The 13722-nt window shown below is 48.2% G+C and overlaps 1 protein-coding gene and 1 long non-coding RNA gene across 3 annotated transcripts in view; one reads left to right on the top strand and one right to left on the bottom strand.

Moving 5' to 3' along the window:
- The window catches only part of Pde8a (phosphodiesterase 8A), a 121182-nt gene that overhangs the window by 96400 nt on the left and 11060 nt on the right, over window positions 1-13722 (top strand). For both annotated transcript variants that reach the window (XM_050154123.1, XM_050154122.1), the window contains exons 9-14: window positions 2736-2824; window positions 4559-4610; window positions 4694-4736; window positions 9202-9279; window positions 11612-11682; window positions 11948-12109. In XM_050154123.1, coding sequence (XP_050010080.1) covers window positions 2736-2824; window positions 4559-4610; window positions 4694-4736; window positions 9202-9279; window positions 11612-11682; window positions 11948-12109 — 495 coding nt within the window. The remainder of the gene's footprint in view (window positions 1-2735; window positions 2825-4558; window positions 4611-4693; window positions 4737-9201; window positions 9280-11611; window positions 11683-11947; window positions 12110-13722) is intronic.
- The window catches only part of LOC126508728 (uncharacterized), a 5755-nt gene continuing 1318 nt past the window's right edge, over window positions 9286-13722 (bottom strand). The window contains exons 3-4 of the long non-coding RNA XR_007593945.1: window positions 11600-11734; window positions 9286-11120 (exon numbers count right to left, since the gene is read on the bottom strand). This is a non-coding gene — a long non-coding RNA (uncharacterized lncRNA). The remainder of the gene's footprint in view (window positions 11121-11599; window positions 11735-13722) is intronic.

The following is a 13722-nucleotide window of genomic DNA, read 5'->3' as shown; positions in this document are numbered from 1 at the left end:
TATGCAGGATGCCTGTTAGTGCTGATGTGTGGCCTCAGGACCCTCTGACCTTCCTTATTTTCTGTGATCTTCCTTCCTCACTGACAGACTCCACTTCCCTTCTCCATTTTCCTTCTGTTTCCTCTGAATATTACCTGGGCTCTGACCTTTGGCTCCTTGCTTTTGCCCCTCAGTATCCTGTTGTCACTTCAACTGTCAAAGAGTGGTCTTCCTCTCCCTCTCCATGAATGAAATCCCCAGAGTGTCTTCTAGTCTGTCCCTGTTCATAGGCTGTCCTCACAGTTACTTGTTCTAGATCCCTGGAATAAACTGATCCCCGCTGTCTTGCCTCCTTCAAGTCTGTCACCAATCCCGCTGGCTGCAACTCCTTTGCTCTGAGTGTGTACTGTTCACCCCTGACCTGCTCCACGGCTTTCTCACACCCCTGCAATTACAGAAGCCAAAGCCCGTCACCCCATACTGTGAAGATACCCTTTTATCATGTTGCCCCCTTAGTGTGGTGTTCAGATTGCTTAGCCTAGTGACCAAGATTCTGTGGTTGACCTCAGTCACTGTGAACAAAAGCCTCATGTGTTCTTTGATTGTTTACCATGGGTAAGCATTGTGCCAGCCCTGGGGACAGGACGGCTGGATGACAATGACTTAATTTTATGACAATGCTTGCCCAAGGGGATTACATCAATAGTCATAGAAGCCCAGCCTGGTATGTAGCTTGTGCCAGACAGCAGCAGGGAAGCTTGGTTGTGCAATGGGAGCAATGTGGGGACGGAACTATGCAAAATCACCTGAGCCCCAAACAGACTGGCCATTGAAGTCACCAGGTGTCGGCCTTACCAACTGTAAATCTCTGACCATGTTCTAAGGTAGTATGCTTCCTCCCAGGAATTCAGATTCATAATTATACATAATAAATGTCTTTGCATTTGTAATTAGTAAATATGATTCATGCTAAATAACATTTTTTTGTTTACATCAGCGACTGGAAAACTTAGATTTAACATCGTTCCCCCAGCCAAGTCACTAGCTTGATCATCTGCTTTGGGGGCTGTAATACTGGCGTGGCCTGTGAGACCGTGTCTTGGGGGGGGGGGTCTGTCAATTGTCTTAGTTTATTCAGAAAGAGCTAAAGAATATACTGGATATATTTTTCAATGTGCCAATGTCTTGGCCCTATTATTGACCTGCTGTTTCTTTCTCTTTCCTTCCTTTCTCTTTTTTCCATATAATGTGACAGTTCTATTGAGATGTAATTCTCACACGATACAATTCACTCACTGAAAATGTACAACTCATAGCACTTGGGAGGCCAAGGCAAGGGGTCACTGCAAGTCTGAGACCAGTCTAGTCTGTATAGCCAGTCCCAGGCCAGTCAGTGCCGCACAGTGCGAACCCACCTCAAACAAGCAGATAAAACTACACATTCAGTGATGTATGTCCATTGTAGTTGTGCAAACATCAAGACAGCGTCCCACTTACCTTTGGGAGTACTCTTAGGGCTATTTCCAGGGTGACCCCATGGGTTGTGGAGATGAGGACCGCCTTCCTGCTTGGGGATCCCTGCTTAGTCTTTGCTGGTTTGGGGCCCAGCCTGTTTCTGGGCTGGCTGCACTCAGAACTGAGCTGTCTGTGGCCTGCTCTTCTGTTGAGTGCTAGGCTAGCTACAGACAGAACTAGCTGGTTTTGACACTGTCTTAAAAAAGTGATTGTTTTCAGAGTTATGCCATCCAATAATCAATTTCTACCTGAGTACGTTAGAGCTCCACAACCGTGCCCTTTCCTGTTGAAAAGGCCCCCTGGCTGTTGTCATGTGAACTATTAAAAATCACAACCCCGTGGTTTCAGCTTCACCTTCTTGTTCTCCTGCTGCCTGAGCTCAAGCCTAGCTGTTGGGTCATCTCACCCTGCAGAGGGACTGAAACCCCCAAATTCCAGAAGGGCTAAAGCCGTGTAGAGTAAGAAACTAGTAGCAGCCATAGTACCACATTACCACAGTCATGGCCACAAACTTCTCTTCTGTGCCCCAGTCCTGGGGTTTCTACTGCACTATGTACCAAGGCAAAGTGCTAACTCCCTTCTGTTATATGTGGCCAGCCACTTGTTTGTTCCCAGCTGCTCAGCCCTGAAATAATCACACATATTACTTGCAATACTGTGTGACCGATAGCTTAAAGAGTATTTCTGGTTAACTCATATTTTAAATTAACCCATCTCCGTTAATCTGTGTATCACCATGAGGTTAGGGCTTACCAGGTAAAGTTCCAGTGTCTGTCTCCAGTGGGGCCACATGGCTTCTCTCTGACTCCGCCTTCTTCCTCCCAATATTCAGTTTAGTTTCCCCCGCCTGGCTAAGTCCTGCCTTGCTATAGGTCCAAGACAATTTCTTTATTAATCAATGGTAATCACAGCATACAGAGGGAAATCCCACATCACCCTCTTGACTGCAGCCAGTGGGAGTTGAAAGAGGTAGCATCAGGGCATTGACATGGGGGTTTCTCTCTTGCCAACAGATGACCAGGGGACATGTGATCACTTACACTGAGGTGACTTAGCCTTTGTCAAGTAGACTTGAGAGGGTGAGGGAAGATCATCAGGTTACTTGAATTGCACTTGGAGTTGGGATCATTTTCTATCATAAGTTCGTCCGTGGTGATTAATGAATTAGATCTAAAATGGAAGATGTTCCTGGGTTTATGTCTTAAACCCGAAGTGTAATGATGCTTACTTTCTACTTATAGGAGTGGCAAGGAGTTTACCATACCGAGAAGAAAAATGGAGATAATATACAACAAAATGTGAAGATAATACCTGTCACTGGGCAGGGAGGGTAAGTGGAAAAAGCATTCTGCAATCAGCAGTCCATGTTTTGAATTTTCTTTGAATACTTAAATAAATTCAGACCTGTCCAGAGAAGTGCAGAGGCCTAGAGCAGGTCCAGGTGTCTCACAGGATGGCTTCTAGGGTGCTGGTTCCTTGAAGGCCTTCTACTTGCCTTGGGACAGTCTTCATTATGGTAGATTTGCAGAAGACCTCAGTGTTTACATTCAAACCACAGTTTGCCTCTGTGTTTATAAGCTTTTTATCTAACGGGGAGTAGTTATTTTTGCAAAGGCCTTTCACATTAGAGAAAAATGTTTTGAGTGCTAGCAGATGTGTTAGGGCTGGAGAGCTCTCACTGGGAAATGCGCTTGCCGTGCAAGCGTGAGAATCTGAGTTCTGATCTGTAGCACCCCCTAAAAAGCCGGTGTGGACTCACGCCTGAAACCCCATCATTGGGGGGTGGAGATCCTGGGGCCTCGCTGGCTAGCCAGTCCAGCTGTGAGATGGTGAGATCCAAGTCCAGAATAATTAATAATGACAAAGTGTAGAGGCACTTGAGGAAGACATCACAGTGGCAGCTTCTGTCTTTACACATGGCCACACAGGCCAGCATGCATGTGCTCACATACGTACATTGTAAACCGCAAATATATATGTCAAGAGCCTAAACTTTTCAGATGCCTTGTCTCAGAACCTATTCAAAATAACAGAGAAAGTTTCTAGAAAATTCTGAGTATGAATTATAGAATACCCAACAGTAAAATAGACACTTGTGTAAATGGAAAATTAAGTTGTAAGGAAACCCTTACTGTACTAGTAAATGGAGAATAAAGTCAGCCCCAGTGTGTGGTGCATTCCCAGAAGGGAAGGAGGTGAGAGGAGGAAGTGAGGCCCAGCTCCCTGCAGGTCCCTCTCCAGCCAGGCTGCTGGCTAGTGGGAGAGGCCGTCCCTTTTCTCTCTAAGTGTGCTCTGCTAGCACAGCACACAGCGGTGGATCCACTTTACACGTGAGGAAACCGAGTCATAGAGAGGTCGGCTTCCCGGCCCAGCCCTGGCTGCCATGTGTGACAGTGCCTGGTGCAGCCCTCAGTGCCGACGGCACCGCTCACGTGCTGTGTCAGCAGACTCCGCTGCCAGTCGGCGGTTGCCTCGGGCAGATCTGTGGGCTCTCTGTTCTACGCTGCTCTTTTATGTCCCTTCCAAATCTTCCCGTGATAAGTATATAGGGATCTGATTCTGGGGGTGTGGTGAAGAAAACTGAGGGGACAATAAATAAATGGGACACGTCAGCGGCTTCTGTGCTCAGCCCTCGGTGTTGGCTAACCCAGGCTGCAGGAACTCAGCCTTGTGTGGCCTGCTGCTGCCTCCACGAGCGACTGGAAGCAGACTCTGGAACTCGGAGCATCTGCATCGACACTTGTCAGAACGGCGTCGGGCACGGAAGGCTAGCAAGCGGCACACTGCTAGCAGCATATGTATTACTGTATTGTCCGTGTCGTGACCGGGGAAGGAAAAGACTGCCGGAGTCACTTCCTTTTTCCCAAAGTCATAAGGGGGTGTTTGTAAAGTGCTGTTCATTTATTGGAGCCTTGGCCACACACACACACAATTAGAAGAAGAAATGCTTTCAAAGTATTTTATATATTGCTAAAGGGAAATATTCTATTCATGATAAAACATTAACTATGTTTACTCCAAATTAGAGTCAGGAGGAAAATAACGCATTGTTTTCTACTTACAGAAAAATTAGACACTATGTGTCCATTATCCGAATGTGCAATGGCAACAGTAAGGTAGGCAAGGCGCCCCAGGACCTGAGCCTTCCGAGCAGGGATTCTAGATGATGAAAACTAATGGCTTGTAAATTTATTTCTAGGTTGAGACAGTGACTGAGTCTGTCCAGACTGACAGTCAAACAGGTATGAAGCCCCGTATTCATTCTTAAGGCTGAGGGTTTGGGGGAGCTCACTGCCTTGTGCAGTGGTGGGACCGTGTTCCAGCGCCAACACTGCCCCTGTGCGTGGATTGAGCTGGAGGACCTGAATGCTGTGGGCATCTTGACAAGTGTCTGGGCTGGGTGCTGGCCTGTGTGGGAGAAGGGACAGATTCAATCAATGATGACTCTTGTGTGTATGATGAATGAAGTATGAGTTTATAACGTGAGCTGAGCTCTGAGAGGCTACAGGGTTGAGTGGCATGCCGAAGTACGCTGGCCGGAACATCGTCTGTCCTGATAGTGGTCACCGCCATCCCATAGTTGGACATGGGGCCGCCAGGCTTGCTTCATGTCCTGTCTTCTAATTATGCCTCAGACACCATTTGTCCACTGCAAAGGCCTCTTTCTATGGCGTGGAGTCCTTGTTTCCTGCAATCATAAGCCATGGCTTTTGCCCTCACAGACTTAAGGGGATAGGCGCTGCAGCAGAAGGAAAGTGTTGCCCGTCCCCAGGAGGAGGACAGTAAATGAGGACTGGCAGAGTAAGTCAGCGTAAGGGGTTTGGACTAATGCTGGTCCTTGAAGGCCAGTAGGAGTCAGGCCTTTGACGAGAGGGATCGGAGTCTGTGGTGTCGCAGCCGTTCACGGGGAAGGGTGCGGTGCTCACACTGTGACTGAGAGGGATCGGAGTCTGTGGTGTCGCAGCCGTTCACGGGGAAGGATGCGGTGCTCACACTGTGACTGGCCAGGGAACTGAGGTGGCAGGAAGAAGAGTAGTGAGGACAAATGTGATGGTGTCAGACTAGGAAGTCAAAGATCCCACCTGAGCCTGGAGATCCAGGCGACCTCCTGTGTGGTCCTGTTTACTGCTGTACAGATCTTTATTAAACATCTGCCGGTTCCTGGTTCCTGCGCTCTTTGAAGAGGTAAGAACCCGAGAAGCAGATGTTTCTGACCAGAAAAGTGTCTGCAAGTGATGGAGACATGGAACTACTGAGACAGAGCCCGGGGTGTGTGGGCAAGTAGGAGCAGCAAGGTTACTGTGTAGTGACAGCGGAGGTGTGAGGTAAATCCCTGTGAGTCCCTGAGAGAAGGACAAGAGAGTCACCACAGCAGCTGAGGGCAGGGAAGGTGCTGCGTGGGCAGGGCTGGATGGTGCAGAGGTGCAGGACATAGGGGTCACCCGGGCAGGTAGGCAGGGACTTTGACTTACACCCAAGAGCTACTGAGAGCTATCAGTGTTCGGGCTCAGAGAAGAGTGAGGCAGAAGCCACGCTGCTGGAAACTGTGGGGTCAAAATAGAAGTGGCAGACAGAGCCTGCCACGACAAGAGTTCTGTGCTGCAGGCTCATGGGGCACATTGCTTGGTTTTTTTGTTAGTGGTATTTTGTTGGTTTTAGTTCTTCAGAATAGCCCTGCAAAGTGGACATGACTGTTATTAACCCTCCTTTATTACAGAAGAAAAAACAAGAGTGAAGAAAGTTAAATGACAGCCTAGAGCTAGGCAGCTAGGAAATGACAGAGCAGGGTTGGGCGGTCATCAGTGATGGTCAGAAGCACAGGCAAGGTAGGAATCTGCCCAGCCTCATGGTGCGGCTCCATTTGTACTGACAACTGCTCCCTTAGGGGCTGCTGCTGTCACCCACATGAGCCACCCACCTAATCCGTGCATCTGGGCAGCAGAAATGTTGGGGCTATTTTGTCTCAGTGGGGCAGGTGGGACTATCAGGTCGTGGACGGCAGAAGTGGGGCTTCTTGGAAGGAAATAGAGCTCCTCACAGATTGGGCCAGAGTTAGGAGCCCAGGGAGGCTGGGCAGCTGTCCCCTCTGATCAGGACATGCCGCAGGAACACCAAAGCTGGCACCACTGGCTCTGGCAAGATCCAGGTTCAAGATCTTCTTGTCTCACTCGCTGCTCCAAAGCAGACTCTGGAAAGGCCACCTGCTACTTAGGTGTGGGGTAAGGGAGCCTCTGGTCTCCTCCCTTCTGTAAAGGGAGGTCCTGGAACTCCCCAGTCAAGAGAAAGACATTGAGAGTCTGGAGCTTAGAAAAGTATTAAAGTCCACACGTTACAGTTCTGCTAGCCTGTGTGTGATTTTCAGGTGCTGCTATACCTCACTGAAGACACAAAATGGTTGACAAAACATGTCCAAGCTTTAGTTTAGGCAGAAGAGGGCGGGCCAAAGCCTTAGTTACTTCACAGGTCTTCTCATGGCCTGCCAGGGCTGGGACCATTGCTTATAGAGGTCACGTCACAGTTCTCTGAAGAGATACAGAGAGCCTTCTCAGGAAGAGTGGCAAGTACCATTGTGTAAGACTGGAGGTAGCCAGGGAGCTTGGGGCTGGCAGGTAAGCATGGCTCCCAGGCCTGTATTGCCCAGTGCCTGAGAAGCATTCCCGACAGGGTTTTTGGGAGCACAGGATCTAGGATTTACATACATCTTCTTGGCCAGAGATAGCCCAGATGATCTCTTCCTCACCTCCATCCTCACCCTCACTTTGACCCCGTGCCAACCCTCAAGAACCATGTAGGGAGCACGTGAGGAGGTGTGACACCCACAGAACAAAGCAACGTCCTGATTGGGAGTGGAAATCTCTAACACAAGGGCCTTCGAGAGATTGCCAGGATCTAAACCACAGCCCGTCTTAGGTGTTGCTGCGGGGCAAGTGCTCGGTAAATACTGCTTGAGTGGCTGAGCGGGAGCAGACAGGTCACAGCCACTCACTAGACAGCCCTGAGAAAGGAAACACTCACCACTGCGTGTGGGCAAGAGGCAGTGCCCCTAGAAGGAGTGAGCAGGCCGTGGAGGTATCTCCCGGAGGATTTTGGGTTCCACACAACAGACCTTTCATTTGCACACGGCCTTCTGCAGATGGTGAGTGGAGCAGATGTGTAGTTACCGGGCATCTGGGGTGCACTGGCTTTGTTGCCGGCCTCCCAGGAAACACAGCTCTGCTCCCAGATTGTTGGCAGTTGTCTTGACGGGCAATAGTAAAGCCAATTGTCTGCACGGATGGGTTGGGATGGGGAGACATACGGGAAGGTTTACGATGCCCACACTGCATCTTCCCAGAGAAGCAGAGTTAACTAGGGAAAGGAGGCAACATGAGAAATGTGTGTTCTTATGTAAGTAGTGTGTCGCAGAGTGTAGGGGTCTGAGGGATGAACTGATACAATATAGACTTCATGGGAGAAGGGCTTCATATAGAGAGTAGGGCTGGCTGTAGGAAATTGACTGTGTCTAATGCCTGGGGGTGAAAAGCAGAATTAGAAAGGACGAGTTAATGAGTTAATTTGCAATAACTGGAAAGTATCCAAACGGAGATGACCCATCAAGATGTGAGTCTGGGATCCAGGAGAGGATGAGGTAAAATGGCCACGTGGGAATTAGAGCTGCAGGAAGCAATGAGGGTTTTTGGTTTTTGTTTTTTTGTAAAGAAGGTTGTGTTTGCTTAAAAAAGAAAGGAGTAGGGCTAGAACCTAAGAAGCCAGTCTTAGGAAGTGCTAGGTGGACAGAGAGCCAGGGGAGTGTGGGTTCTATAAACAGAAGTGGCCAGAAAGAGGGCTCACTTGTGCCTAGCAAGATGTTAGCCACAAACAGGTCCCTAGTGGCCTTTGCGAGTTCACATGCGAGCAGAGACGAGACTCCCGCAGAGCTGCGCATGCGGCTCAGGGGTAAGAGTGCTCACCTAGCTCACTCAAGGCCCCGAGTTCCATTCCCTGCACTGCAAACCAAACCAGGGAAAGAGCCTTCTCTGTGGCGCAGAGGAGCACCTGGGGCCTGCACTGGAACTGTGCCTTGGCAGAGGAAGAAGAATCAGGCAAGAGGACCAAGAGAGGCAGGGATGCTCCTACCTCTGGGGAGGACTGGACTCAGGGCCTGCCCTGCCGCTTCATGCATCCGCCCGCTGATCGCTCCCTGTTCCCTCTTGTGTAAGATGGGGACATAAGTTGTTCACTCAGCCATCGGCACCACTCTTAAACCCCACAGGGACACAGAGGGCGGGCAGGAAGGTCAGTGGACAGATGGGGAAGGGCTGGCCAGGAGCCCAGAAGAGCAGTGGCATCTTATACAGAAAAGCAGAACTGGGGAGAAAGGCACATTACCCTTATACTGTACCCCAAACTGCTGCACATTGTATGGCCCTAGGAAAGAAGAACGTTCTCCTAGGATGTTTGTTTGTTTTTTCCCTTTTGAGACAGGGTATATGAGGATAAAATCCCTCTGTTTCATTTAACAATAGGAGAACCTCTCCTGAGGTTGGTTGTTCATGGTTTTGAGAAAATGAAGCCCCTCAAAACCGAGGTGTGTATGTGTGGTCTGTTTCTGTGGTGTCTCAGATGATGTTCAAGCTGTTTCAGTCCTCAGACTTAGCTTGGTGTCTGTTCTAATATGTCACGAACATCTCTGTAAAGGAATGGCTTATACTTGCCTTGTTTTCACAGATAATCAGGCAGGCAAACACAAAGACAGGAGGAAGAATTCAGTAGACGCCAAAGCAGTCTCCTCTAGAACGAGTGAAGGTGAGTGGCAGACAACAGCTTGGTTTCCTGGTGATCACGCACCGCGTTCAAGAGAGGAGCAGGCCCCACGCCACCCTCCACACAGGTCGGCTCCATTCTGAGCTTTGAAATGAGCCAATAACAAGGAACAGAGAAACAGGTGCTAGGTGTTCTGTGTGGTTTTCCCGACTCTACCAATAGACTCGCCTGTCAGTCTGCTGTTGCGACGTGAGTCATACACATTTGGTAGTTCTGACGAACTGACTGTGGAAACTTACCCTTGGGAAGTGGTAGGCTTAATTTGGAGATTGTAATACTCTCACTAAGAAAATATTATTTAAGTTCAGATGGAAATATAATCCTCCTGCCTGTGCCTCAGTGCTGGGACTAAAGGAGTGCACCACCATGATTATTTTTAAAGCAGGGTCTCATATAGCCCAGGCTGACTTCAAACAACCTTCTGTCCCCACCTCCCAAGTGTTCAGCTGAAATAAAATATTAAGACCACGGAGATGCATGCTAACCAGCATGGTTTTTTGGTTTTTGTTTTTTTCATGCAGTCACCATGTCTCTCTCCCAACTTTACGTCCTTTTAATTACCCTGCTGCCTGTGTTTATATTGGCCAATCACTGAGGCACAGGCCACCTTCCCCCAGGAGTCACTAACTGACAATAGCTCCTCACTAAGGGTAGGCCTGTGGGCCCCTCCTGTGTTGGCTGGGGTTTCTGACCCACCAGTCCCGAAGCCATTCAATCCCAAAGAAACACACAGAGGCCTACATTAATTATAAACCAGTTGGCCTATTAGCTTATGCTTCATATTAATTAAAATTCTTATATCATAAATTAGTTCATTATTCTTGTCTATGTTAGCCACATGGCTTGGTACCTTTTACCAGCGAGACATTCTCATCTTGCTTCCTCTGTGACTAGGTGATGATAGCAGACACAGCCTTTCCTCTTCCCAGAATTCTCTTGTTCTTGTTGCCCCACCTCTACTTCCTGCCTGGCCACTGACCAATCAGCACTTTATTAAAGCAATAGAGCTGACAAATCTTTACAGGGTACAAGATCATTGTCCCACATTCTCCTGCACAGAACTCTAGATGGTATTTTAACAGGTTTCACTTCCACTTCTAACCACGGGGCATTAGTACAGAGACATGCATTGGGTTTAGGATATTGACCTCTTACCCAGTGACTGACTGACTGTAAGACTATAGAATAGTGAGTGTATTTGCAGATTCTTCAGGGCATCTCTGTAACACACAGAAAATTTTGCATTTCTTAACTCATTGCACTTATGCTATTTGGTTTTTTCACATTATTTTTAAAATAAAAATTTCAGAATTGTGTCTATCATAGACAACATGCTGTTTTAGAATGTGCTTACATTGTGAAATGACTAAATTGAGCTAATTAACAAATATTTTAGTTTGCATCCTTAGAAACCTACCTTAGACATTCTCAAGAGTGCAGTGCGTCCTGTCAACAGCTCTGTTAGATTCCTGAATAAGAGCAAATCCTTTTCTGATCGTGATAAGACAGTGGGGACTTTGTTTAGTGCCTTTATTGTGTAAGATGTAAAGTCAGCAGCCATATGCTGACCACTAACATTAGATTTGAGTTTTGTTGGCATTTGAGGCTTGCTGGCCTGGTTAACCTTAGACAGTACGTCTCCTTTAGGCTTAGTTTCTCTGAAGGCAAGTTGAGCCTGAGGCATTGTCTTGATGGACATTCTCTCCTCCTCTCTGGCTGTTGGTACTCCTCTCAGTGTGGTGTTCACAGAGACACAGCACTCTGGGACAGTCTTTGCCTGCCTGTGCATTGTCCGGGCTTCTCTCGGCTCAGAAGCGTCGTGCCTGGACATGAACAACAGATTCTTAGTTGTAATGTAATGTTGCCTGATTAGCCTTAAAATAAACACACCAGAGGACAGCACTAGGCAGAACCTGGGAAATCTGGACCAGAAATTGATTGATTTTAGTAAGTGGTAAAGCTTAATCGATTGCTCCCACCTTCCACGGACCAAAGGGCGTTAAGGAGCTGTCTTCCAGAGCATCTTGACCCTGGAGAGCAGCAAGAGGGGGTAACTAAAGCCTTATTGTTGTACACACCAAAAAAGGTGGTTTGGCCTTGACTTGCTAAATTGTTCCGTCCTGCTTCTTTCTGACTCATGACATCAGGTCATGGGGTCATGCGAGCATCCAGCACTTAGAACGGAGCTGGCAGTGCAGACAGGGAAAGAGGGAAGGCTCAGTCTGGGTGCAGTTACTCCAGTGCCTTTTGTGTGGGAAGGGAGGGTATAAAGCCCAAGACTGGACACACCCTGATTTCTCACCCCTTTCCACAGTTTCCAACCAGAGAAGACATTCCTCTCTGGCCCGGATACACTCGATGATGATTGAGGCGCCCATCACTAAGGTTGGTCTTCACTGGGTATGCAAGTCCCTGGTAGTCCCAGTGAATTGCTTTCCTGACAAAAAAAAAAAAAAAAAAAAAAAGGCACCTGCAGTAAATAAGAGTGCTCTTTCAGTTGTATAAGGTCACCTCTGAGGAGAGGATGGGTGACAGAGACCGTATCTAACAGAACGTAGTGGCGTAATTACAGACTATTACCAGCTCGACTCTTGATTGCTCTCGGATGGTTTTTAAGGTGACAAAGCTGTCTTTTGTTTCCATGCTGTAGGTAATCAATATTATCAACGCTGCCCAGGAAAGCAGCCCCACCCCCGTGACGGAGGCCTTGGACCGAGTGCTGGAGATTCTGAGGACCACCGAGTTATATTCACCACAGTTTAACGCTGAGGATGATCCTCACGCCACCGACCTCGTTGGGGGCTTAATGTCTGTAAGTCTGTTTGCCCAGGCTACTGGCCGTGGGCTCCTGTGTGCTTTCTCAGAGGTCATCTGAACAGGGCTCTAGAAGGCAAGCAGGGGGAGGCTGTGTAGGGCTCGGTAAAGGCTGCTTCCCCTCCATGGTTTGTATCCAGTTATGCTGGGCCTGGTTGCCTGCTGTTCCCCTCCCAGGGAGCCTCAGCTGGGAGCAGGAGAGAGATGCCCATTCTGCCCACCAGTGTCGCTGAGGGTTACAGGCATTTATTTAAATAAGACATTGTCAGCTGTAGTGAAGTATTTTTTATTTATTTTGTTTTGTTGTTTCATTTTGAGGCAGGGTCTCACTATATAGCCCTTGCTGAACTTGAATTTGCTAGGAAGACCAGACTGGCCTTGAACTCAGGCGAGCTGCCTGTTTCTGACTCTTGAGTGCTAAGATTAAGGGTGTACACCTCCACACCCTATTCCCTATTGCTGGACTTCCTTTTGGGTCCGCCAGTCCCCAGTAATGACACAGAGACCCATGAATGATGAAAGTTTGTCCTTAGCTTGTTCTCAACCAGCTCTTGTAACTCAACCCATTTATATTAATCTACTTTGTGCCACATAGCTGTTACCTCTCCTCCATTCTGTACCTCCAGCTCCCTCCGTGTTTCAGACTTCTCTGGCAGACCTAGTTCATCTCAAGTTCCCTCTCTCCACAGTCCTGCCTATTCTCTCCTGCCTAGCTATTGGCTATTCAGCCCTGTATTAAACCAATCAGAAGATGCCTTGGCATAGACATATCTTCACAGTGTACAAAAAGACTATCCCACATCAACACCCAGCTTATTTTTAAAGATTTTAAAAGTTGAGAAAAAGAAAAACTATCAAATGTTTCGTGTTAGTGGAAGGAGCATCACTCAGTGGTAGAGTGCCTGTATATCATTTACAGAGCCTTGCCTTCCATCCCCAGCACCAAAAAGAAACAGCAAAACAGACAGAGCATCACACCTTAAACTCAAAGCTACATGACAAGTTGCAAAACGGAGCTGTCTCCTGCATATATGCTTTAAAAAGTGCCAGCATGTGGGGCATAGTTTCACCTCCAAAGCTTCCCCCACAGCCTTTGGGTAACTTCGCAGGAACGAAGGCATTAAGGCCTTTCAGACTCTTGAGGAGCCCTGGACCCCAACCACCTCAGCCTGTCCAGCGCAGAGCTCCCACAAGGAAGACAGACTATGCCTGCATTCTGCCGGCTGTCTTAGCCTCTCAATTCCCGCTATCTGAAGTCACTAGATTTCAAAAAAAAAGTAAGGTTTGGACAGTAAATTCTAGAAGGTAGGGTGATTGCCAGCGGTAGCCTCTAACTGTGGCCTGTAGGTCAGGGGTGAGTGTGGGAAGGGTGGGGGTGGATGAGAGAGGGTGGGACTGGAACATAAGAGGGTGGGGTGCTGAGTGATTGGTGTGGTACTCAAGGAACTGGACAAGGTGCAAAAAGAACCTGGGCATGGTGGCACACACCTTTAATCCCAGCAGAGGCAGGCGGATCTCTGTGAGTTTGAGGCTTGTCTAGTCTACAGAGCGAGTTTCAGGATAGCCAGAGCTATACAGAGAGATCTTGTCTCAAAATGCTCCCTACCCCCC

Source organism: Alexandromys fortis, unplaced genomic scaffold (assembly GCF_014885135.2).
Source record: "Alexandromys fortis isolate MF-2015 unplaced genomic scaffold, M_Fortis_MF-2015_v1.1 scaffold_86, whole genome shotgun sequence".
In the NCBI taxonomy this organism is placed as follows: Eukaryota; Metazoa; Chordata; class Mammalia; order Rodentia; family Cricetidae; genus Alexandromys; species Alexandromys fortis.
Note: the sequence above shows the minus strand (reverse complement) of the source record. Positions and strands in the feature narration are given on the sequence as shown.